The sequence below is a fragment of the Narcine bancroftii genome, chromosome 11 (genome assembly GCF_036971445.1).
Source record: "Narcine bancroftii isolate sNarBan1 chromosome 11, sNarBan1.hap1, whole genome shotgun sequence".
NCBI classification, from domain to species: domain Eukaryota; kingdom Metazoa; phylum Chordata; class Chondrichthyes; order Torpediniformes; family Narcinidae; genus Narcine; species Narcine bancroftii.
In genome coordinates this window covers 68487784-68515393 of record NC_091479.1, presented here as the reverse complement: position 1 = coordinate 68515393, position 27610 = coordinate 68487784, and the positions used below count along the sequence as shown (strand labels likewise).

The 27610-nt window shown below is 41.3% G+C and overlaps 1 protein-coding gene across 2 annotated transcripts in view; it reads left to right on the top strand.

Moving 5' to 3' along the window:
• Positions 1 to 27610, top strand: part of LOC138745856 (aldo-keto reductase family 1 member C1-like) — a 45360-nt gene that overhangs the window by 7918 nt on the left and 9832 nt on the right. For both annotated transcript variants that reach the window (XM_069903272.1, XM_069903271.1), the window contains exons 2-4: positions 1155 to 1299; positions 3253 to 3369; positions 6733 to 6813. In XM_069903272.1, coding sequence (XP_069759373.1) covers positions 1155 to 1299; positions 3253 to 3369; positions 6733 to 6813 — 343 coding nt within the window. The remainder of the gene's footprint in view (positions 1 to 1154; positions 1300 to 3252; positions 3370 to 6732; positions 6814 to 27610) is intronic.

The following is a 27610-nucleotide window of genomic DNA, read 5'->3' as shown; positions in this document are numbered from 1 at the left end:
CCAAAATGCTACACCAATTTCTCATGTTGGCACTTCTGGCAGCTGACTGGTTTCTGGTGGTCTCTAATCTTTATGAAAGTAAATCTTGCATTTTGACTTCAAAAATTATAGACTTCTGGTTGCCAAGATGTGAGGATTGAGGTGCTGAAGATTTACATTGGGTGTTGGCACCAAAGGTGCTTATGTTCCCAGGTCACTGGAGCTGAGAGACAGCAACTACCTGATTTACCACTGCTGCCCACATGAGACCTTGTTGAAAGCCCTGCAAAAATCTTCAAAAAACACACTCATTGAGCCTTCTGATCTCCTCCTCAAAAAATGTTTTGATGTTGTATAGACACAATAATCCCTTTAAAAATCCTTGCTGAGTGCACTTTTTAAGTGAGATTTATAGTTTTCTTACCACAAAAATTAAAACAAAATTATTTGTATTTACTCATTTAAACCTTCCTCCTCTTTTAAAAATAGTACTGTTAGTAGTCAAGCAACCCAATAGCACCTCCTCTTTTTCATATTTCATTTGAACAGAGAAGGACGTCATTTCAACCATTAAGTTCATGACACATTATGTTTATTTTAAATACTGTTTATTAGAATATTTTGTGTACCCATTTAGCTGCAGTGAGCACAAATGTACATTGTACTTATGTATATGAAATCATCATACTGGCTCACAGCAATTGCATTTGCCCTCCTTGTAAAATACTTCCTAAATTCCCCTAAGTACCCCACACCCATCTCTGTCTAGATTCTACCACTTAACTGAACACTAAAGGCACCAGCTATTTAACTTACCAACTCACATGTCCTTGGGATGTGGAGGAACCCATAATATCAAGAAAAAATCCACTCTATCAATACATTTTGTCATACCTTAATGAAGGGCTCAAGCCTGAAACGTGGGTTATGTATCTTTATCTTTGCTACACTGTTTGACCTGTTATCTTTTTTACATATTTATAAAACATTGGATTTTCTTACATACATATAAAACAATGGGTTTCCCAGTATTTTTGGTATCTCTGTAGATTTTTTTCTTGATTTTCATTTTAATTTCACCTCAGTACTTTGTACATTCTTGAAGGGTTTCCACATATTGCATCTTGCTGTTAGTTTTCCTCTTCACCTTATCTGTCTCTATCGAACTTCTACAGGTGTACTGTGGGATGTTTACTGACCGGTTGCATCATGCCCTGGTTTGAAAAATCGACTGCCCAGAAATGCAGAAGGCTGCAGAAAGAATCATACATTGCCAATTCCATCACGGGCTCTGACCTCCCATCCATTGAAGACATCAATGTGAGTCATTGCCCCAAGAAGGGTAACAACATCAACAAGGCTCCCCCTCACCCTGGCTATGCTTTCTTCTCAATTCCACCTTCAAACTTTCACCAGAAGCCTGAAATCTAGCATTTCCAAGTTCGAGCATTTTTTCAACAGCTATTAGACCCTTTATCCTCCCCGTATCACCCAAACCACAACACTGCTACAAGAGCACCACAGACCTATCTGCAAAACTGATAGAACACATTTTTTACTACTGGACAAACCATGAATATGTATAATATTTTTCCTCTTTGTTATCCTTTATTTCTCTTTGTGACATTTTAATAGATTTAATTTGTGTTAGTATTTAACATAACTAAGAAGGTGCAGTGAGTAAAACTTCTATTGCATCTGTACATTGTATATTTCGATCTGCATAGCATGCCATTCACTGAGCTGTAATTTTGGCAGCCCCAACTATCTCTTGTGGTATGTGCTTATCCTAAATGCTTTGAATCTCAAATGACTCTCATTACTTGGCCACTGGTTTTACCTTTGTGATTTACATCAAATAATGCAGTAACTTCACAAGCTTCTGGGAATTGGACCATGGCCATTCAGGATGATGCTGAGAACTATGAGGCAACACAAAGGCCCACTGTAAATGACAGAAGAAGCACACCTCTTCCCATCTAGCACCTTCTGCTCCATCAGTGGTCTCCACATTGGCTTCATCAGATGCCTCCTAAGCAAAGAATACTTTGGTAGTTGGTTATATAAAGGAAGGTGACAAGTCACCATACAGAATGGAGATTGAAAACTTGGCTGAATGGTGCACCAACAACAAGCTTGCACTCAATGTCACCAAAACCAGAGCTGATTGTTGATTTCACGAAGGGAAGGCCAGTGATCGTTAGGGGATCAGAGGTGGAAAAGGTGAGCAAATTTAAGGTCTTGGGAGTCACTATCTTGGAGGATTTTTCCTGGACCAAACACACTAATGCCACCATAAAGAAAACACGTCAGCACCTCTACTTCCTCAGGAGTTTTCAGGGGCTTGGTATGACACCAGAAACACTGGCAAATTTCTACAGGTGTTTAATGAAAGTATCGTGTCTGGCTACATCACAGTCTGGTATGGGGACATACCCCTGAGCATTAAGCCCTCCAAAAGGTAGTGGACAAATCCCAGGTAAAGTCCTCCGCACTATCAAGAACATCTACAGGGAATAATGCTTTCAGCAATCATTAAGGATCCACACCACTCAGCATGTGCTCTGTTCTCACTGCTGTCCTCAGAAAAGAGGTATCTGTGTCACAAGGAACACACCACCAGGTTCAGGAACCACTGCTACCCTTCCACCATCAGACGCCTCAACAACAAACTGAATCAGGGACTCATTTAAGGACTCATACTTGTGAATTTTATTGATTTTTTAAAAAATTCTCTCTGTTTTGCAATCAAAAGAGGGTTTATTTACATTCATTATCTGTTTATGTGTATCTTGTGTACAGTTTCTTTTGCACTGTTAATAGGTGGATATTCTGCCTTGCCCTCATCTGCAATCTCATTATTTTGAGAGGACATCTGCATTGGATTTCTCTGTTCATTTGCAAGCTTGTGTGTGACACAATTGAACCCGAGGCCTTGCATGTTTTAGAATTGTGAATCCTGGGAGAACTTTAACTGGCTTGTGTATGGCTGGACAGAGAGCATTTCATCTGTGTGGGAAGTGGAACACTCCTCCCAAAACACGCACATCAGAACTCTACTTGAGATTCCAAGATGCCACTGAACAAAGAGACTGTGAGCTGTTGGTAGTCCATAATTGAAAATTACTGAAAGAAACCAGAGTCATGATAATGTATGAATGTGCCAAGAAGATCATGAGTCTCTTTAGACATAGTTGTGATTTTCTGAATGAAATTGGAAGACTTGAGTAGTTTTTTTTATTGATTATAGCAACCTTTGTGTTTTACTCCTAGGTTTGGATGACGTATCTTTCTCCTACCTTGGTTCAAAAAGGACTGGAGGAGACTCTGAAGGACGTACAGTTGGACTACATTGATTTGTATCTTGTACACTGGCCAATGGGTTTGAAGGTAAGCCAAAGGATGAGACCTACCTGAAAGATTGAGCTCCTAAATACTTGGTGATTAAACAAGTTATACATGCTTGTTTCTTTGTCACAAAATAGTACATTGAGAGTGGTTCTTTTGCAAACATACTATCATTTATAGACATGTAAGGAGCACAATTTAGAGTATAAGATTACAATGAAAGGGAAGCTCAATCAGCACTAGGCAAGGGCAGTGTGAGAGCACTGTTATGGAGTTCATTCGGGAGCCCAGTGGTTGCGGGGAAGAAACTGTCTTTAAGCCTGTTGATGCTTGGTTTCACACTCTTAAACCTTCTCCCTGATGGGAAGAGAAAGGAAAGATTGTGTCCGGTGTATGATGTGTTCTCTGTATGTTGGCTGCCTCTTCTAGGCATCAGAAGATGTAGATCATGTAGGGGAGGGAAGTCGGCATTATGTTTTGAGCTAAGTTCACCCCCTTCTGTAGCTTCTTCCAATCTTGAGCTCCTGCATTCCACTATGATGCATTCAGCAAGAATGCTGAAATGGTGCACTTGTGGAAGTTGTTAAGGGCCACGGGGACATGCCGAACTTCCTTAGTCTTACAAGAAGTAGCCGTGTTGGTGTGCTTACTTGACTGTCATTTCAATGTGCTTGTCCCAGGGATGGTCACTGGAGATATTTAACCTAAGAACTTGATGATCTCTACTCTTTCCACTTCAGCGGCATTGATGTGGTCAGCGAATGTGGACTCTGCTCCCTCTCCTGAAGATAATGATCTTTTTTTTCACCTTTTTAAGGTGGAAAGAGGTTGTTATCTTGGCACCATGCTACTAGATTTTCAAACTCCTTGCTGTATTTTGTCTCGTTGTTATTTGGTACCCAGCCTACTACTGTGAGGTCCAATGTAAAGAGATTAGAACACCAAAAAGGTAAATTGTTCTGATAAATTTGTAATGGGATGACTCAAATTATGAAATCACTCAGCAGGTCATGCAGCATCTATGGAAATGTTAACTCAGTGCTTTCTTTTCACAAAGGTTGCCTGTCCCACTGTCTACTTCTGGCTCTTGTCTTTGTTTCAGTTTACAACATTTGCACTTTAAAAAAAATTTCCAATTACCCAGTCATTTCTACCTGCTGTCACGGCAGAAGGAACCACAGGAGGTGCCAATATAAAGGGGAACCAAAATAATGCACTTTGAACAGAAAGTATGGAAAGAAATGAAGAGTATTTAAATTCCTGGTACCTAACAGGATGTAAAAGAGGTTATCATAGATGTAGTGGATCCTCTGCAATACTTTTTAAATTCTCTAACCTGAGAACAGTTTGAGTAGAAAATGTAACAAGGCTATTTTAAATGAGGAGTGGGAGAATAGGATCTTACAGTGTGGAAACAGGTCCTTTGGCCAACTTGTCCACATTGACCAAAATGTCCCATCCACATTGGTGCCACCTGCATTTGGTCCATATCCCTCTAAACCAATCCTGGTCTTAAATGTTGCTATATTATCTACCTCAACCACCTCCTCTGGCAACCTGTTCCATGCACTCACCTCCTATGTGAGGTGGGGGGGGGGGAGGGTGGTTTACCCCTCAGGTTCCAGCTGAATCTCTTTCCCTCCTCCTGCATCTAAAACCTCTATTCTCTGTTAACTGATATTTCTCCCCCCTCTCCCCCCCCCCAAACTCTGAGCAAAAGACCTTGCATTCACCTAATCTATTTCTTTCATGGTTTTGTACACCTCGGAGATCACCCCTCATCCTCCAGCACTCCGAGGATTAAAGCCTGAGCTTGTTCAACCTCTCCCTAAAGCTCTGGTTCCTGAGTCCTGACAACATCCTCATAAATCTTTTCTGGGCCCTCTCCATCTTGGCAACATCTTCAAGATTCAATTTATTGTCATAGTAATAAAACAGTGTCCTTTTACATGAAATTCCTTTTGCCTGCTGCAAGGCAGACAGATTCGCCACCGGCAGAAATTGCCCGAGCACCTCTTAAATTTCTTTCAGTCAGACTTTCAATCAGAGAAAGAGAAGAAAAGAGAGTTTCACCCCCTCCCCCAAACCATCCCCTAGAGTAATGAGTGTCCGTAGATTTGCCTCCAGCCCTTCTGCAGCCTCCGCAACCACACAGAGTCCAGTCCAAACCATTGGCAACCTGAGCTCCAGATCTGAACCTCTGACACATTCAGGGACCCTTTTGTGCCCTCAGGACCCCTTCACCGGGTACTCCTCTGGCCAGTTTGAGTCTTTCTCCAGCAGTCCGCAGCCAACACGAGTCTCCCGACAGCAGCCTGCAGCTTCTGTGGGTTCCTTGCCTTGATACGCTCACAGCCTGCTGCTTGTACAGCTGCAGAGACTTCTCACTGGTTCACCTCTGTGGTCGCAGTCCTGTGGGTCATCTCTTCTGCTTCTTCTTCTCAGATGGATGGTGGGGGGAGGGGGGGTGATCTTCCTGACCTGTGGTGCCCTTCTTCGTTCCTCCGCCTTCCCCAGAAACTGCAGGCCCGTGTAACCTGCTGCTGATTCATAGGTGTCGCCATCTCGAGCGCAGACCCTGAGGTCACGGGATCGGCTCCTTCAGCAAACCTTTCCAAACCCATGCGGAGCTGACAGCAGTTGACTGGCCAGCTGAACACTGCAGGAACGTTGTATTAGGGTGACCAAAACTAAACACTGTACTCCAAATGGGGCCTTGACAATGTCTTGTACAACTGCAACATGACCTCCTAACTTTTTTTACTCCATACTTTGACTGATGAAGGCCAATCTGCTTAAAGTCAGTTTTCACTACCCTTGCTCCCTATGATGCCCCCTTCAAGATACTATGTACCTTAATTCCTAGATCCCTCTGCTCTACCAACATTTCCCAGATTCCTACCATTCACTATGTAGGTCCTACCCATGTTAGACTTCCATGGCTAAACCAGCACAATAACACAATGTAAATAATCAACACGATTTTGGCAGCAAGGTATGGAAATAAAAAATTAGCTTGGAACATAAATAAAGTGCCTTGACAAATGCCAATTCCCATTTTAATTGAGCTCTATTCCTGTGGACCTGGTATGGCCTGTCATTCCAATATTCAACCACCTTGCCATAGCTGTGTGAATCAAAGACTTCTGACTCCCACCTTCTAAAACAGTTTTGCATGGCATTAATTCATTCTATATGACTGAATGACCAAATTCATCAAACTTAACTTGTGCCTGATCTAGCTAACAATTGTGGATAGGAGCGATCCACACCTTCTCAGTAGTGGTCATGTCAGTGGCATCATTATTAACAGAAAATAAGAAAGGGAGTCTTTGTATCTACATTGTGCATCATCCATGGGAGTCAAAAGGGAACTGGTAAAAATACAAAATGTCTTTGTTACAGCCAAGTGAAAATGAGTTGTTTCCCAGTGACGCAAGTGGGAAGATTCTTATGGATGATGTGGATTTCCGTGAAACTTGGAAGGTGAGTACTTGGTTTTGTTCACGTTAACATAAAATCAGTCAAGTGAAATTAGAACTAAAATGCTGAAAATTGTTGAGTTCAGGATGTGAATTTATTGTCAGACAACGAAATATGACACACAGAGGCACCAAAATGTTAGCTTGCTACAACTGCACAAATATGCAAAATATTGAAACAACAAGTATACATTGAATAGCCATGAAGCAAAAGATGATAAATATTCACATTTGGTTGTCCTGGAATAGTGCTCTGGTTGGGGAAGTCTGGGAATGGTCAAAAGCCTGATAGCTTTTTACTTTTAGTGATACAGCAGGGTAGAAGGCCCTTCATGAAATCTATGCCACGCAATTTCACCCAATTAACCTATAACATAACAATTACAGCACGGAAACAGGCCATTAGGCCCTTCTAGTCCGCACCGAACCAAACACCCCTTTCTAGTCCCACCTCCCTGCACAATGCCCATAACCCTCCATCTTCTTCTCATCCATATACCTGTCCAACCTTTTCTTAAATAATACAATTGACTCCGCCGCCACTATTTCTCCCGGAAGATCATTCCAAACGGCTACCACTCTCTGAGTAAAGAAGTTCCCCCTCATGTTACCTCTAGACCTCTGCCCCTTAATTCTTAACTCATGTCCTCTTGTTTTAATCTTTCCTCCTCTTAACGAAAATAGTCTATCCACATCCACTCTGTCTATCCCTTTCATAATCTTAAATACTTCTATCAAATCCCCTCTCAACCTTCTACGCTCCAAAGAATAAAGACCTAATCTGTCCAATCTCTCCCTATACTCTAGATGCTTAAACCCAGATAACATTCTGGTAAACCTTCTCTGCACTCTCTCCACTCTGTTTATATCCTTCCTATAATTAGGCGACCACAACTGCACACAGAACTCCAAATTAGGCCGCACCAACGTCTTATACAATCTCAATATCACCTCCCAACTCCTATATTCCATGCAATGATTGATAAAGGCCAGCATACTAAAAGCCTTCTTCACCACCCTATTCACGTGAGTTTCTACCTTCAGGGAATGATGTACCGTTACTCCTAAATTTTTCTGCTCTTCTGTATTCATCAATGCTCTCCCATTTACCACGTATATCCTATTCTGATTCTTCTTACCAAAATGAAGCACCTCACACTTATCAGCATTAAATTCCATCTGCCATTTTTCAGCCCACTTTTCTAAGCAGCCCAAATCCCTCTGCAATCCTTGAAAACCTTCTTCATTATCCACTATTCCACCTATCTTAGTATCATCTGCATATTTACTAATCCAATTCACCACCCCATCATCTAGATCATTAATGTATATAACGAACAACAATGGGCCCAATACAGATCCTTGAGGCACACCACTGGTCACCGGCCTCCAACCTGACAGACAATTATCCACTACCACTCTCTGGCCTCTCCCTTTCAGCCAATGTTCAATCCATTTGACTATCTTAAAATTTATACCTAAAGACTGCACCTTCCTAACTAACCTTCCATGTGGTACCTTATCGAAGGCCTTACTGAAGTCCATATAGACAACATCCACTGCACTACCCTCATCCACATTCCTAGTCACCTCTTCAAAAAATTCAATCAGATTGGTCAAACATGACTTTCCTCCCACAAATCCATGTTGAGTGCTCCTGATCAGACCCTGTCTATCCAGATGTTTATAAGTACTATCTCTAAGAATTTTCTCCATTAATTTACCTACCACAGACGTCAAACTTACAGGCCGATAGTTGCCAGGCTTCCTCCTTGAACCCTTTTTAAATAACGGAACCACATGCGCAATGCGCCAATCCTCCGGCACTATCCCCATATCTAATGACATTTGGAAAATTACCGCCAGAGCCTCTGCTATTTCCTCCCTCACTTCTCTCAATGTCCTGGGGAAGATCCCGTCTGGTCCCGGAGACTTATCCACCTTTATATTCTTCAAAAGCCTTAAAACTACACCTTTTGTAATCTCTATATTCCCCATATTTACCCAATTTGCTTTTTTTATCTCACATCTCCCAATATCCTTCTCCTTAGTGAATACTGAAGAAAAGAAACTGTTCAATATCTGCCCCATTTCTCTAGGCTCCACACACAGTTTTCCGCTCTGATTTTCTAAGGGACCAATTTTGTCTCTAGCTTTCCTCTTACCATTAACATATTTGTAGAACTCTTTTGGATTAGTTTTCACCCTGCTTGCCATAGTTTTCTTGTACCTTCTTTTAGCTTTCCTAATTCCTCTCTTAAGATTCCTCTTACATTCAATGTATCTTTCAAACATCTCCTTAACTCTATGCTTCTTATATCTAATTTACGCCTCCCTTTTTCTTCGAACCAAGTTTCCAATATTCCTTGAAAACCACGGCTCTCTCAAACCTTTTGCCCCTCCTTTTAACCTAACAGGAACATAAAGCTTTTGCACTCTCAAAATCTGATCTTTAAAAGACTTCCATCTCTCTACTACATCCTGCCCATAAAACAAATTGACCCAATGCAGACCCTGCAAGTCCTTTCGCATCTCCTCAAATCTAGCTTTTCCCCAATCAAAAACCTCAATCCTTGGCCCTGATTTCTCTCTTTCCATAATGACATTGAAGCTGATGGCATTATGATCACTGGACCCGAAGTGCTCGCCAACACTAACCTCCGTCACTTGACCCATCCCATTTGCCAACAGTAGATCTAACACTGCTCCTTCTCTGGTCGGTACCTCTACATATTGTTGTAAAAAACTATCTTGCACACATTTCACAAACTCTAACCCATCCAGTCCTTTCACAGAATGTGTTTCCCAATCTATATGTGGAAAATTAAAATCTCCCATAATTACAACCCTGTGCTTATCACAAATATCTACTATCTCCCTACAGATTTGCTCCTCTAGGTCTCGGTCCCCTCCGGGTGGTCTATAATACACCCCTACAAGTGTAACCTCTCCTTTCCTACTCCTCAGTTCCACCCAAATAGCCTCCGTGGATGTGCCCTCTAATCTATCCTTCCTAGGCACCGCTGTAATATTTTCCCTGACAAGCAATGCAACACCACCTCCTCTTGCCCCTCCGACTCTATCACACCTAAAACAATGAAACCCAGGGATATTCAGCTGCCAATCACATCCCTCCTGCAACCATGTCTCACTAATCGCTACCACATCATACTTCCAAGTATCAATCCACACCTTCAGCTCATCCACCTTTATTACAATACTCCTGGCATTAAAATATATGAATTTCAGAGATTTCCCCATTTTTAATCCCTGTTTTCCCTCATCTTTAAGAACAACATTATTTACTTTTCCTGCCAATTGCCCTTCATCTTCTTTCAGAGCATTTCCCTTCTCTATCACCTGCCCATCCATATTCAAATACTTACTACAAACTTTCTTTGTTTGCATTCTAACCTTCTCCTTACTGCTCTGTACTATTAATGAGGGCTTAGGAAGAAATCTGCCCTGACTCAGGAAGAAATTGGCCCTGACTGAGGAAGAAATTGGCCCTGACTCAGGAAGAAATCGGCTCTGAATCGGGAAGAAATCCGCCCTGACTCAGGAAGAAATCCGCCCTGACTCAGGAAGAAATAGTCCCTGACTCAGAAAGTAATCTGCCCTGATTCAGGAAGAAATCCACCTTGACTCAGAAAAAAAGAAATCTGCCCTGACTCAGGAAGAAATCCGCACTGACAGGACAAAAGAAATCTGCCCTGACTCAGGAAGAAATGTGTCCTGACTCTGGAAGAAATCTGACCTGACTCAGGAAGAAATCCACCCTGAGATACTTAATTTGCTGGAAAATCCTATAGAATGTCAAGTATCTCTCTCTGTAACTCTATCTCTTGCCCTCTCTCTCCCTCTATCTCTTGCCCTCTCTCTCCCTCTATCTCTCACCCTCTCTCTCCCTCTATCTCTCGCCCTCTCTCTCCCTCTATCTCTCTCTCTCGAAAGAGAGAACATTCTCTCTCTTTATGTTCATGTTAAGGGCACAAATTCAATATTGTCAGGATGCTTAACTCTCACACATGCATTAACCGAATTCCATTACGTGAACCCATCATGCATGCTCACAGGAATCAAATGGCCTCACCCCGCCTATGGACTCCAGAATGCCGACTAACAAAGTAAGTGCGCCCATTTTTGCTCTTGCATACCCTGTATCCCTATTATAGTTCGTCAAATACATTTGATTTTAAAAGTTTGTTTTAAGACTTCGGTACTCCATGCACATGGTCAAAATTCTGACTTGTGTCAACTTTGAGATACAACTGATCCTTTGGTCCCAATTATGGTTGTAAGTCAGGGAGTTTTCATGTTTTCTTCTTTCCTACATGTTCAATAAGAATGATTTCCTATGTGTGTTTGTTCTGGAGTCTCAATCCACAATTGTTACTCGCACTGTAAAAGCCTTGTTTTCTTTTCATCTTGCATAACATAAATTTTTTAATATAATTGGTAGCAAAGAAGTACAGATAAAAAACAACTAAACTTGATTGCTTCATAGGGGAGGGGTGTTAAAGTTTCAATGACTTTCAAGCCTCAAAACAAATTTCAGAAACATACCTTATTAAAAGCAACATTTTGATTTCCAAAACTTGAGAATGGGGTTAATACAGAGTGTCCTGCAGTAAGTGAACATGCCAACTGGACAGAATCTTCTGCCTATATACAGTTCTCTGTCTTTGATCTCAGCCAGTGTTCAAGCTGGTCTCTGTCTTTGTCTCATTTTTTCCTGACTCTGGCACCAGCATTCTGAAACCATTTGTTTTGCTCAGGCATTTACAATTCTTTTAATGGCACCCAAAAGATGTTTCAGTCCCTGTTATTCTGAGGCCTTTTTCTATCCTAAGATAAGAAACTAATATTTGGAACCCAGTATAATTTGGTCATGCATAGTTTTACACTTCTTCATTGTACCTAAGAGATGACTTGTGTGAGATGTAAAGGCAGAACATCCTGTTTTCACATTAAAGAGACGCATACCTCTAAACATCTGGCTTGTACATTTTATCTTTCTGAGCTTTGTCACATAATCTGGAGAACCCAAAGCTAATGGGACATTTACTAGCAGGCTGAGGCCCTACACTTCTTGAGGTATTTACGATCCTCCCTGCATTCTTAGAGCAGCAAAGTATATGTGGACATTAATTAAAATTGATCAATCTAAATTAATCTATACTGGGCAGACCTTGCTTCCATAGGGGGCACATAAACTTTGAGCAGAGTACTAACTAGATCATTGCCAAATGAAAAATTTAAGAATTGGTGGCTTACAAAATCCATAGTGCTCGAGAAAACTTACTAGATGGTGACAAGTAGCTCAAAACAAAATTGGTCAAGAAAGACCAGCATTCTCAGTTGAGCACATAATTGCAGGAGTTCCTTGGCTGTAGTCTGTTGGGTACTACCATTTACCCCAATAATTACAAAGACAAAGACTGAGGGGAACGATAGGCTTTATTGTACACAAAACTTGAGCTGGCCCGGATCCAAGCTAGGGAAGGGAGAGGCGGCTCGACCTTTATGGCTTAGGTTACAGGGAGGAAACCAGGGGAGAGTGTCTGCCAATAAGTACATTCAATCCATACCATTACATTCACCCCCTCTTTTTAAACAGAAACTCCACCCCCTCTTCGACACTCAACAATTTTCTTTTAATCTAACAAGTGGTTCAACCGCACAGGCGACTTCCTCCTTCTGCGGGACCGACAAGGGGCAGGCGTATCTGTGCTCTGCTGTTCGGGAGGGGAAGCGGTCCCGGGGAGGGGACAGTCTAGGTTGGGGTGATGATTGAGGGCTCCCGGGAGTAAGGGGGGTTTGATGTCTCACAGAGGACCGACTCCTGGAGAGGAGAACTGAGCAGCTTGACCTCCAGTAGTGCGCTCCCGTGTGGGATGGTCTGCTGATCTCTGGCCCTGAAAGGGCTCAGATAGGCACAGTGTCCTCATGGCCATCGGGGTATCTCACAAATGCGTATTGAGATTTGGCATGTATGAGGTGTATCGCTTCCACCAGTGGATCTGTCTTATGGCCCCTCGCGTGTCTCCATATTAGGACCAGGCCTGTGGTTGCCAGCCAAGGAGGAATGGAGGAACCATTCGCCGATCTCCTAGGGAAAGCAAACAAGCATTCATGTGGAGTTACGGTGCACAGGAGCAATCAGATGGCGTGAAACGCTTCGGGCAAAACGTCCTGCCAGTGGGACACCAGCATGTTTTTGGACCTAAGGGCCAGGAGCATCACCTTCCAGATGGTGGTGTTCTCCCTTTCCACCTGGCCATTACCCCTGGGGTTATAGCTGGTGGTCCTGCTGGTGTCTATGCCTCTGGCTAGGAAGTACTGTTGCAGTTCCTCACTCATGAACGAAGACCCCTGATCGCTGTGGATGTAATTGGGGTACCCGAACAGGGTGAAGATACTGTGCAGTACCTTGATTACCGTTGCCAAGGTCATATCCGGGTGAGGATTAGCAAAGGGGGACCTGGAGAACGCATCCACTGCTGTCATGAAGTAGGCATTTCTATTTGTTGTGGTTAGGGGGCCCTTGAAATCAACACTGAGCCATTCAAAAGGTGTGTGGCCTTAATGAGATGTTCCTTTTCGGGTCGGTAGAACATGCGGCTTACATTCGGCACAGATCTGACAGCATCTGGTCATGGACCTGACGTCCTCAACAGAGTACGGAAGGTTCCGAGGCTTGATTTTATTTTTTTTAAATTTTTTATTTTTCACACCATAAATCACATTAGCCATGATATACACTATTTCTTTTTCACACATATACAGTGACTTTTTCTCCCCCCCCTCCTCCCAAGCCACCCCCCACCCCCCCCTCTCATCCATTTTAGGTATACAATCTAGGTTGCATTAAGCCAGTCAGACAATGTTGTCATTCAACAAAAATACACCAGAAATTCTACTGAGTCCATTCTTTTCTTTCCTTCTCCTTCCATCAACTTAGGTAATGTTTGTCCCCGGTAGGTTTTCGCTATTGTATTTAATGTAAGGCTCCTATACTTGTTCGAATATTTCAATATTATTTCTTAACCTATATGTTATTTTTTCTAATGGAATACATTTATTCATTTAAATTTAGTAGTTTCTTCCTTTTAATTTGGTTATGTATTCCATTAATATTTAAAGTCATATAGTTCAGCGTAGCCCTTTTATATTTTGTTTATCTTCTCTTTCCGTTTTTCCATCATTACCTTTCCTCCTTTTCCATTTCTGTTTTCTTATTTTCAACTCTTTATAAGACAACATTCCTACAACATCCAACATTTTCCTTATTCTCCTATTTCTATCTTATTTATCCCCAATCTCCCCTTCCCCTCCTGAGTTGTCCTTTATCCCTTGTCGGACAACCACATCTCCCCTCTCCATTTGGATTTGCGAATCCACTCGCAAGCGTCAACTGATTTTGCAGTGACCACTATTTCCCCCCCACCCCGCCCCCCCCAGAAAAAATTTCACTTTTCATATGTCACAAAGGTCACTCTTTTAATTCCCTCCTTATTCTCTCTATTCCATTACCTTCCCTTATTAATTCTTGTCTATACTATCTATATTTTCCTCTAAGTACAGATACATTCACGTATGCACATTGTCTCTATTCACTCTTATACCCCTTTACCCGCATACATATCAATCGTGATCATTTTTACTCTCATTACCCGTCTTCATCCCTCAGTCTATTTTTGTCTTTACCCATATACATATCAATCGTGATCATTTTAACTCTCATTACCCGTCTTCCTCCCTCAGTCTATTTTTGTAATTGTTCTGCAAATTTTCGTGCTTCTTCTGGATCCGAGAATAGTCTGTTTTGTTGACCTGGAATAAATATTTTCAATACCGCTGGATGCTTTAGTATAAATTTATACCCTTTCTTCCATAAAATCGCCTTTGCTGTATTGAACTCTTTTCTCTTCTTTAGGAGTTCAAAACTTATATCTGGATAAATGAAGATTTTTTGCCCTTTATACTCCAGTGGCTTGTTGCCCTCTCTTACTTTTTCCATTGTCTTCTCCAGTACCTTTTCTCTTGTAGTATATCTTAGGAATTTTACTCCAATAGATCTTGGTTTTTGTTGTGGTTGTGGTTTAGAGGCCAATACTCTATGTGCCCTTTCTATTTCCATTTCTTGCTGTAGTTCTGGACATCCTAGGGTCTTAGGGATCCACTCTTTTATAAACTCCCTCATATTCTTGCCTTCTTCATCTTCCTTAAGGCCCACTATCTTTATGTTATTTCTTCTGTTATAATTTTCCATTGTATCTATTTTTTGAGCTAGTAGTTCTTGTGTCTCTATCGCTTTTTTTATTAGATTCCTCCAATTTCTTTTTTAAGTCTTCTACCTCCATTTCTGCTGCTACTGCCCGCTCTTCCATCTTGTCCATTTTCTTTCCCATTTCTGTTAAGGTCATTTCTATTTTATTCATTTTCTCTTCTGTGTTGTTTATTCTTTTTCTTAAATCATTAAATTCCTGTGTTTGCCATTCTTTAAATGACTCCATGTATCCTTTAATAAGAGAAAGTATATCCTTTATCTTGCCTTCCTTTTCTTCTTCTATTTCACTGTACTCTTCCTCTTCCTCTTCTTCTTCCTCTGGGTTGACCATCTGTTGTTTCTTTGGTGCCCTTTCCTTCTCTTCTTTCTTGTTTCTATTGTCTTCTGTGGTCTCTTCTTGCTGCAGGTGTTCTGCAGCTGTCGTTGCCGGCTGTGGAGATCGACTCCCCAGCTGGTTCCCCCTTCCGTCGGTGTGTTTTTTTTCATTCGCATCGCGCATGCGCGAGGAATCGCGCATGCGCGGTTGCGCACTTTTACTCGGCTCAGCGAGCCATTTTTGTAGTCCATTATTTACCGACCTGAGGGAGCGGGTTTCTCTCTCCGCAGCGGGCCTCTTAGGACAGGTAAGGCCTTCACCTTTTTCCTCCTTTGTCTTCTCTTCCTCTCTTCTTACCGTTGTTTTCGATTTTTCTTTTTTTGTCGCCATCTTCTTTCCACCTTTATACTCACTTTTCTGTAACTTTTATTTCTGTGCCTTTGTGTTTTCCTTTGTTTTTCCCGACTTTTCTGGAGAGGGCTGGAGTTCACCGTCCGGCCACTACTCCATCACGTGACTCCTCCGGTTCCGAGGCTTGATGAAGTGGTATAACCTTGTGACTCTGGGGTGGCACAGATGTCGTGGAGGGTCTGGAGGCGGTCAAGATGCATGCTGGCGCACATTCCCGGGATAGTGCTTCTGGGGGAATCGTTGAGTTTACCAGGTCGGTACAAGATGCCGTAATTATAGGTGGAGAGATCGATCTTCCTCCTAAGAATCTTATCATTTTTGATTTTACCCTGCTGTTTAGTATTAAACATGAAGGCCACGGCCCTCTGGTCAGTCAGCAGGGTAAACTGTTTACCGGCCAGGTAATGTTGCCAGTGGTGCACCGTCTCAACAAACTCTTGGGCCTCTTTCTCAACCGAGGAGTGACGTACCTCGGGACCGTACAGGATGTGGGAGAATAATGCTACTGGCCTGCCTGCCATCAATGCCCCTGGCTCCATCATATACTAGAACAGAGATGGAGGAATTTCTGTACCCATAGAGTGGTAAATCTATGTAATTTGTTGCTGTGGTGGCCAAGTCATTGGAAATATTTGAGACAGAGGTAGGTAAATTGATTATGAAGGGAATTGAGGATTACAGTGAGAAGGCAGAATGTGGTTAAAAAGGGCAGTAAATTAGCCATGATGAAATGGTGGGGCAGATTCACTGGGCCAAATGGGCTATTTCCGCTTGTACATCTTATGGTCACGGTCTAAGATGTAGGGATATTTGCTGTGAATTGCAAGTTTAATTCACAACTTCTCTTATAATAAAATAATCTGTGTCCAGACTGAGGCAAGGTAGCACTTTTGGTGTGGATTGATCTATAACAATATTAAATATTGTAAGACTAGTGAGCAGTATTAGGCCATTTGGCCCATATTTGCTCAAATTGCAGCTGATGCATTCTTCCTTTCAACATTCTTCCTGTAATCTCTAATACCCTAACTAATCAAAAACCTCTAAACCTCTACTTTAAATATCCCCAATGGCTTGGCTTCCACAACCATCTGTGGCAACAAAGTCCACAAATTCACCATCTTTTGGTTGAAGAAATATCTCCTCGTCTCTGTTCTAAAGGGACAACATTTTGTTCAGAGGTTGTACCCCCTGGTCCTAGACTTTCCCCATGACTAGAAATGCCTTCCCTACTTCACTCTATACAGCCCTTTTATTTGGGTAGAATTCAATGAGATTCAATCTCCACCCCCTCATCCTTCTAAACTCCAAGATAGATAGAGGAATGGCAGATGGAATTTGTATCTGAAGGGTGTGTGCTAGATATGTTGGAAGGACAAGGGTAAAGGCAGTGAATGGCAGGATCCTAGGAGTTACGGAGGAATGGAGGAACCTTGATGCACAAGTTCAGAGATCCTTGAAAACAATAGCATGGGTGGATAAGGTTGCTGAAAAGGCTTATGGTTTCAACTTGCCTTCCTCAGACTGAAAATAAAATGAAAGCAGGGAGGTTATATATAAAATGTTACTTGGGTCACAGCTGAAGTGCTGTGTGCATTCTATTGCCACACTTGGAAAGGATTCCACTGGAGAGGGTGTAGGAGAAATCAACCAAGATTGTGAGGGCCTGGGTTAGAATGTTTCAGTTGTGAAGAAGTAGACTGAATTTGTTTTCCTCAAAACCGAGAAGGTTGTGTGGGGATCTAATAGAGGTATCCAAAATTATGAGGGGCTTGGGTAGAATGTTTCTCCTCAACAAAGTTGTGTGACCAGAGAGGACACTACGTAAGGAGTAGAAGATTTAGAAGATGCTGAGATGAGAGTTTATTGCCATATACCCAAGTTCAAGGTACAGATGTAATGACATTCTTGCTTGATACAAAAGTATGCAAGATACACAAAGTATCAAGATGCACCAAGATTGGCCTGCTGAGTGTAGTGGTTAACGCAACGCTGTAACAGAGCCAGTGGCCAGGGTTCAAACCTGATGCAGTCTGTAAGGAGTTTCTACATTCTCCCAATGTCTGTATGGGTTTCCTCTGCATGCTCTGGTTTCTTCCCACTGTTCAAAACATACTGAGGTTATAGGTATTTGGATATAATTTGGCAGCATAGGCTCGTGGGCTGAAAAGACCTGTTATCATTCTGTATGTCTAATTTTTTTTAAATTAAAACTCCTGCTCCTATGATGAGCTTGTCAACTTTATCCACTTTGCTGCTAACTTTCACCCTGACTTCAAATTCATTTGGTCCATCTCTGGTTACACTCTCCCCTTTCTCTATTTTTCTGTCTCTATCTGTGGAGACCAACTCTACAGATATTTTCTACAAACCTACAGTTACTTCGTCTATACCTTTTCTCATGCTGTCCCCTGTGAGAATTCTATTTCTTTCTCTCAGTTCTTCTGCCTCCATTGCATCTACTCCCATTACAAGGACTTCGACTCTACCAATCCAAGATTTTCTAAAGAAAATGTAGTTTCCCCTATTCTGCTATTAACTTAGCCCTCTCCCACATCTCTTTTTCCTGCATGTCTGCCCTGGCCCCCTCTGCCCCGATACACAGCAACACAGGATTCCCCTTGTCCTCACCTACCACCCCACAAGTCGTCATATTTAATGCACAATATCTTGCACAATTTCCATCACCTACAACTTGATTCCACCACCAGACACATCTTCCTCTCTCTGCCTTGTCTGCTTTCTCCAAGGACCACTCCCTCCAGGACTCCCTTGCCCACTCACCCTTCCCACTTGCCATCCCCTTGGTACCTATCCCTGTGACTGCAAGAAATCCTACACCTTATCCCTCACCACTATTTGGGGCCCAAAACAGTCATTCCAAGTGAAACAACACATGAATCTACTGCATCTGATTCTCCTATTGTGGATTCCTCTACATCTGAGAGACGAGATACAAACTGGGAGATCATCTCGCTGAGCACCTTAACTCTGTCCACTGAAGTAGCAGGGACCTCCCAGTAAACACCATTTTAATTCCACACACTATTTCCACACCAACATACCAATCCATGGCCTCGTGCTTTGTAAAACAGAGGCTACCCAGAAGTTGGAGGTTTAACATCTAATATTCTGTCTGGGCACTCTCCAACCTGACGACATTAACATTTACTTCTGCAGTTTCTGTTAAACCCCTCTGTCTCCTTTTCTCCAACTCCCCACCCTGTTCCCTTCCCTCTCCATTCAGAGAGATAATCCCTCCCCCATCACTTAACTTATTTTCCTCTGCTACCCTCCCACTTGTAGCCTTCTGTGACCTCTTGCCTGTTATCTTGTACTCCTCCTCCTGTCACTTCTTCCCTCCTCTTCTCCACCCAACTTTTTATCCATGTGTCTACCTGCTTTTCTTCATGATTTTCTCTCTTTCTTCAGCACTTTTGTGTATTGCATGTATAAATGGTCATTTGATACAGCATGGTATAAGGCTTTTCTGGCCCATGAAACCCGTGGCACCCAATTAACCTGCCAACCCATACATTTTGGAGGGTGCGAGGAAACTGGAGTACACAGAGGAAACCTATGCAGATCACAGGGAGAATGTGCAGATATCACCATATTCAAACCAGGGTCACTGGCACTGAAATAGTGTTGCACTAACCATTTTTTTGTGTGAAACATTTCAAAATAAATATTGTCAAGAAAAACTCCACTGGGTTAACTTCAAGTCCATATTTGTTGTCAAAGTACCTGCATGACATCACCCACAGCCTGAGATTCTTTTACCTATGGCCAAGTGGAATTGCTACTTATCAGAAACTAAAAACTACTCAAGAAAAAATTACAAAGACAAAAAAAAAGTAAACAAACTGCAATATAAAAGAAAATAAATATTCAATTGTACTGACTACTTCAGACACAAGTGTTAGTCAGTAAAGACACTTTATTTGAATTTGCCTCCTCTTTTAAATCCCTCCCGGCCCTGACACCCGGAACCAGAAGTGGCATCACCCTGCGCCTGCCACTCACCTGCAGGGTACGTGTCTTAAAGATGACAGGAGCCCCACACCATCTTAAAGGTGTGTACCAAACTCTCCAGTGTGCTACGACCTAGCCCGCAGCGCTGCGCGCAGCCCTCCGGACACGTGAGTGAGCGGTGACCAGGCTCGCAGTGCTGCATGGCTGCTCAGCCCGCTACACCATCCCCTCCCCAAGAATCATCACCCAAAAGAGATGAACTGGCTGTATGTGCATTAGGTAGACATCCTTGTCTCCTGGGCTGGGGGCAGTGAATAGGGGTAGTAGGGTCCACATTTGCTGGTTTGAGTCTGTCTATACTAAACAGTTGAGAATATCCCCCTCTGTCTAAAGTGTACACAGCTTCATCCTTTTAATGACGCAGAAAGGGCCATCGTATGGCTGTTGAAATGGTGTTCCTGGGGCCTGTCTATGCCTAAACAAAAAGTCAGTGTTGAGGAGGGCTGGAAGCACATGCTGTTTGGAAGTTTCATGTCAGTTGGTTGGAATCGATTTTCTTATTGCGACTTGGTGTCAAAGCTGCTGAAACATGTCCAGATCAGAAGGGCAGGAGTCGGACAAGGTGAACGTCACCTGGAACTACCTGAACTAAACCATAAACCTCTTCTGCGGATGATGCTGGCATGTCTTTCTTTAGGGTGGTGCGCACTCCCAGTAGAACCCATGGCAACTTGTCTACCTAGTTGGGCTAGATGAGTCAGGCTTTGAGTTGCTGATGGAAATTTCCTACAAGACCATTGGACGGTGGGTGGTACGCTATGGTGTGATACAGTTGTGGCCACAAAAGTGCACAAGGACAGTACATAATGCAGAGGTGAACTGCGCTCCCCGGTCTGAGGTGATGCGTGTGGCAACTGTGAATCTTGAAATCCAGTTGGCAATGAACGCTCTGGCGCATGTCTCAGGGTCACTGGATGGCAATGGGATGGCCTCTGGTCATCACGTGAATTGTCTATGACCGTGAGGATGTATCACATGTTCTGAGATACTGGCAGTGGTCCGATCAGGTCTATATGCATATGCTCAAAACACCAGGGTACTGTTGGCAAGGACTGGAGAAGCGCCTTGGTGTGCCGCTGTATTTTGGAAGTTTTGCAGTGGCTACGTCTTGGCTTTCTTAAGTCCATGCCATACATATTTAGTTGTTATATGAGCTTGACCATTGCTCTGATCAAGGGATGGGACAGGTTGTGAACTTAGTCAAAAAGGTGCTTTCTCCAAGACATGGGGACTACTGGCGGGATAGCCCATAGACATGTCACAAAGCAGACTTGGCCAACCTAGTTGTGGTGCCACATGTTGTATGTCTAGGTTTGTAATGGCAGTTCTGTATGCCTGAACATCCAGGTCCATGGCCTGTGCACTCGCCAAGTCAGAGATATCAATGCCACCCTGGATATGATGCACTGCCAGTCTGGTTTGCACCTCAGCAACCAGATTGTTTTTTTCTTGAAACAAGATGCACATCCGTAGTGAATTTGGAAATATACGACAAGTGGTGTTGCTCCCTGGCCGATATCTTGCTGAAGGCAAAAGTGAGTGGCTTATGGACTGTGAAAGTGGTGAAATGGCGGCCCTCTAAAACGTATCGGAAGTGTTGTGTGGCCAGGTAGAACGCCAACAGCTCTCGATCAAATGTGCTGTACTTCATTTCCGATGACTGGAGGTGGCAGCTAAAGAAAGCCAGGGGTTGCCGATGATCATTGACGGACTGTTTGAGATCCGCACCCACTGCTGTATCAGAGGCGTCTGTGGTGAGATTAAGATGCACGAGCATCGCATGACCAGAGCAGATTCCAACGCAAATTCTGCCTCTCTGATCCAAGTAACTTTACGCTTTGTGGTTAGGAGTTGAAATAGTAGGCCAATAATGTCAGCAGCTGCCAGAATGAAACGGTGATAGAAATTCACCGTGCCCAAAAATTTCTGAACTCCTTTAACCACGGTAGGTTTCAGGAAAGCACGTACGGCATCCACTTTGGTGGATAAGTGAAACACATCTTCTGCTGGGATCTTCTGCCCAAGGAAATTGATGGTGGTTCTGCCAAACTGGCATTTGCTAGGGTTGATGGTAAGTCCAAATTCATCTAGCTGTTAGAACAGGCAGTGCAAGTTGGTGATCTTGCTCATTTTGACTGGCAATGAGGATGTCATCTAGGTATATGTAAGCGAATTGTAAATCCCTGCCCAAAGCATCCATAAGCCACTGTAACATTTGAGTGGCATTCTCCAAACCAAAGAAATCCCAAGGAATTCAAAAAGCCTGAAAGGAGTTAGAATTGGTGTTTTGGGAATGTCATCTGAATGGACTGGGATTTGATGATATCCCTTGACGAGGTCGACCTTGTGCAGGCAGGCAGTGAAATCCTCTATGTGCGGAATAGGGTATCTATCAGGTATAGTTATATTGTTGAGCCTGCAGTAGTTGCCGTAGGGTCTCCACCCACCAGTGTTCTTGGGCACCATGCATAATGGTGATACCCAGGGACTGTTGGAACACCGAATGATACCCAATTCCTCCATGGCAGTAAATTCTGCCTTGGCCTACTGTAGTTTATCTGGCAGGAGACAACGACCTGCCGTAAATCAGCGGGTCCAAGGAGTTAATGTAATGGAACAGGCCATGGGCCGTTGTTGAGGAATTGAATTTAGGAGAGAACACACCAGGAAATTCATTGAGCAACGCAGCATAGGTGTCAGTGCGTAGAGTGCACCCCAAATAGGGAGACATCATTTGCTGCTTATCAAAGGGTATGTTTGGAAAGTAGTAGCGTTGACTAGTTTCTTTCATTTAACGTCACGTGGGCCTGTAGGAAATCTGCACCCAAGATGGGCTGTGCAACGGAAGCCAAAATAAAATTCCAATGGAACACTGCCTCTCCTATCTTAACTGAGACGCATCACGTGCCAAAGCTGGGGATGGAAGTCCCATTGGCAGCTTGAAGGGCAAGTCCCTATTGCTTGTGCATCTTTTCGAAGTATAGCAAACTGAGCTCCACAGATTTCTACAAGAAATTTGTGTATATAAGCATCATCATTTTTTTTTTTTTTTTTTTTTTATTTTATTTTTTTTTTTAATTTTTTATTTTTCACACCATAAATCACAATAGCCATGATATACACTTTTTCTTTTCCACATATTTACAGTGACTTTTTCTCCCTCCCCCCTCCCTCCTCCCAAGCCACCCCCCCATCCCCCCCCCTCTCATCCATTTTAGTTATACAATCTAGGTTGCATTAATTCAGTTAGACAATGTTGTCATTCAACAAAAATACACCAGAAATTCTACTGAGTCCATTCTTTTCTTCTCTTCTCCTTCCATCAACTTAGGTAATGTTTGTTCCCGGTAGGTTTTCGCTATTGTATTTAATGTAAGGCTCCCATACTTGTTCGAATATTTCAATATTATTTCTTAAACTATATGTTATTTTTTCTAATGGAATACATTTATTCATTTCTATATACCATTGTTGTATTTTCAAATTATCTTCCAATTTCCAGGTTGACATAATACATTTTTTTGCTACAGCTAGGGCTATCTTAACAAATCTTTTTTGTGCATCCTCCAAGTCAATTCCAAATTCTTTATTTTTTATGTTACTTAGGAGAAAGATCTCTGGATTCTTTGGTATATTGTTTTCTGTTATTTTATTTAATATCTGATTGAGATCATCCCAAAATTTTTCTACTCTCTCACATGTCCAGATTGCATGAATTGTTGTTCCCCTTTCTTTTTTACATCGAAAACATCTATCAGATACTGTTGGGTCCCATTTATTTAACTTTTGCGGTGTAATGTATAGTCTGTGTAACCAATTATATTGTATCATACGCAGCCTCGTATTTATTGTATTTCTCATCGTTCCAGAGCAGAACTTCTCCCATGTTTCCTTTTTTATCTTTATATTTAAATCTTGTTCCCATTTTTGTTTAGTTTTACCATTTGTTTCCTCATTTTCCTTTTCTTGCAGTTTAATATACATATTTTTTATAAATCTTTTGATTAACATTGTATCTGTAATCACATATTCAAGGTTACTTCCCTCTGGTAAACTCAAGTTGCTTCCTAATTTATCTTTCAAGTAGGATCTCAGTTGGTAATATGCCAGCGCTGTATCTCCCGTTATATTGTACTTATCTCTCATTTGTTCAAAGGATAAGAATCTACTTCCTGAAAAACAATTTTCTATTCTTTTAATCCCTTTTTTTTCCCATTTTCTAAAGGCAAGGTTGTCTATTGTAAAAGGGAGTAGCTTATTTTGCGTCAATATTAGTTTTGGTATTTGGTAATTTATTTTATTTCTTTCTACATGAATCTTCTTCCATATATTGAGGAGATGGTGTAATACTGGAGAAGTTCTATGTTGTACCAATTTTTCGTCCCATTTATATAATATGTGTTCAGGTATCTTTTCCCCTATTTTATCTAATTCTAGTCTCGTCCAGTCTGGTTTTTCCCTTGTTTGATAAAAATCTGATAGGTACCTTAATTGTGCGGCTCTATAATAATTTTTGAAGTTTGGCAATTGTAAGCCTCCTTGTTTATACCATTCTGTTAATTTGTCTAGTGCTATCCTCGGTTTCCCCCCTCTCCATAAAAATCTCCTTATTATTTTCTTTAACTCTTTGAAGAATTTTTCTGTCAGTTGTATTGGCAATGCCTGAAATAAGTATAGTATCCTTGGAAAAATGTTCATTTTAATACAGTTTATCCTTCCTATCAGTGTTAGTGGTAGCTCTTTCCAATGCTCTAAATCGTCCTGTAATTTTTTCATTAGTGGATTGTAATTGAGTTTATATAATTGGCCTAGATTTTTGTTTATTTGCACACCTAGGTATCTTATTGCCTGCGTTTGCCATCTGAATGGGGATTCCTCCTTAAATTTTGAGAAATCCGCGTTATTCATAGGCATTGCTTCACTTTTATTTACGTTTATCTTGTATCCCGACACTTCTCCATATTCCTTCAATTTCTTATATAGTTCTTTTATTGATAGTTCTGGTTCTGTTAAGTACACTATCACATCATCCGCAAACAGACTGATTTTATATTCCCTGTCTTTTATTTTTATTCCTTTTATATTATTATCTCTTCTTATCGATTCTGCTAGTGGTTCTATAGCTAGCGCAAACAATAATGGTGATAGTGGGCATCCCTGCCGCGTTGACCTGCTTAAGTTAAATTGCTTTGATACATGTCCATTTACTGTCACTTTCGCTAACGGTCCCTTATATAATGCTTTAATCCAATTAATATACTTCTCCGGTAAACTGAATTTTTGCAATACTTTGAACAAGTAATTCCATTCTACTCTGTCGAAGGCCTTCTCTGCGTCTAAAGCAACTGCTACTGCCGGTGCTTTATTTCCTTCTACTGCATGAATTAAGTTAATAAATTTACAAATATTGTCTGTTGTGCGTCTTTTTTTGATAAATCCAGTTTGGTCTAAATTTACCATTTTCGGTACCTGTTCTGCTAATCTGTTCGCTAATAGTTTAGCTATTATCTTATAATCTGTGTTTAGCAGAGATATTGGTCTATATGACGCTGGTGAGAGTGGATCTTTCCCTTGTTTTAGTATCACTGTAATTATTGCTGTTTTACATGAATCTGGTAAGTTTTGTGTCTCATCAATCTGGTTGATTACATCCAGGAGGGGCGGTATTATTAGGTCTTTAAATGTTTTGTAGAATTCTATTGGGAGTCCATCCTCTCCTGGTGTCTTATTATTTGGTAAATTTTTTATTATCTCTTGTATTTCTACTGTTCCAAATGGTTCTGTTAATTTATTTTGTTCCTCTATTTGTAGTTTTGGTAGTTCAATTTTAGTCAAAAATTCATCTATTTTCCCTTCTTTCCCTTCGTTTTCGGTTCGGTATAATTGTTCATAGAATTCTCTGAAGTTTTCCTTAATTTCTTTTGGATTATATGTAATTTGTTTGTCTTTTTTCCTTGTTGCCAATACCATTTTCTTAGTTTGCTCTGTCTTAAGCTGCCATGCTAGGATTTTGTGTGTTTTTTCCCCTAGTTCATAATATTTCTGTTTTGTCTTCATTATATTCTTCTCCACCTTATATGTTTGTAATGTTTCATATTTTATTTTTTTATCCGCCAATTCTCTTCTTTTGGTTGTATCTTCCTTTATTGCTAATTTTTTTTCTATGTTTATTATTTCCCTTTCCAACTGCTCTGTTTCCTGATTATAGTCCTTCTTCATCTTGGTTGCATAACTTATTATTTGCCCTCTAATGAATGCTTTCATTGCGTCCCATAGTATAAACTTATCTTCCACTGATTCCGTATTTACTTCAAAGTACATTTTTAATTGTTTTTCAATAAATTCTCTAAAATCCTGTCTTTTAAGTAGCATGGGGTTTAATCTCCATCTATACATTCTTGGAGGGATGTCTTCTAGCTCTATTGCCAATAACAGGGGTGAGTGGTCCGATAATAGTCTAGCTTTATATTCCGTTTTCCTAACTCTCCCTTGTATGTGGGCTGATAACAGGAATAGGTCTATCCTTGAGTATGTTTTATGTCTAGTCGAGTAGTATGAGTATTCCTTTTCTTTTGGGTTTTGTTTCCTCCATATGTCCACAAGTTTCATTTCTTGCATTGATTTAATTATAAATTTGGTTACTTTGTTCTTCCTGTTAATTTTTTTCCCCGTTTTATCCATATTTGGATCCAAATTCAGATTGAAATCCCCTCCTATTAGTATGTTCCCTTGCGTATTAGCTACCTTCAAAAAGATATCTTGCATAAACTTTTGATCTTCTTCGTTAGGTGAATATATATTAAGTAGATTCCAAAGCTCTGAATATATCTGACATTTTATCATAACATATCTCCCTGCTGGATCTATTATTTCCTCTTCTATTTTAAATGGCACATTTTTGCTAATTAATATAGCCACTCCTCTTGCTTTTGAATTATACGATGCTGCTGTTACATGTCCTACCCAATCTCTCTTTAATTTCTTGTGCTCCAATTCAGTTAAATGTGTTTCTTGGACAAATGCTATATCTATTTTTTCCTTTTTCAGTAAATTTAGTAGTTTCTTCCTTTTAATTTGGTTATGTATTCCATTAATATTTAGAGTCATATAGTTCAGCGTAGCCATTTTATATTTTGTTTATCTTCTCTTTCCGTTTTTCCATCATTACCTTTCCTCCTTTTCCATTTCTGTTTTCTTATTTTCAACTCTTTACCAGACAACATTCCTACAACATCCAACATTTTCCTTATTCTCCTATTTCTATCTTCTTTATCCCCAATCTCCCCTTCCCCTCCTGAGTTGCCCTTTATCCCTTGTCGGACAACCACATCTCCCCTCTCCATTTGGATTTGCGAATCCACTCGCAAGCGTCAACTGATTTTGCAGTGACCGCTCTTTTCCCCCCACCCAGCCCCCCCCAGAAAAGATTTCGTTTTTTATATGTCACAAAGGTCACTCTTTTAGTTCCCTCCTTATTCTCTCTATTCTATTACCTTCCCTTATTAATTCTTGTCTATACTTTCTATGTTTTCCTCTAATTACAGATACTTTCACATATGCCCATTGTCTCTATTCACTCTTATACCTCTTTACCCGCATACATATCAATCGTGGTCATTTTTACCCTCCTTACCCGTCTTCATCCCTCAGTCTATTTTTGTCTTTACCCACATACATATCAATCGTGATAATTTTTGCTCTCATTACCCGTCTTCATCCCTCAGTCTATTTTTGTAATTGTTCTGC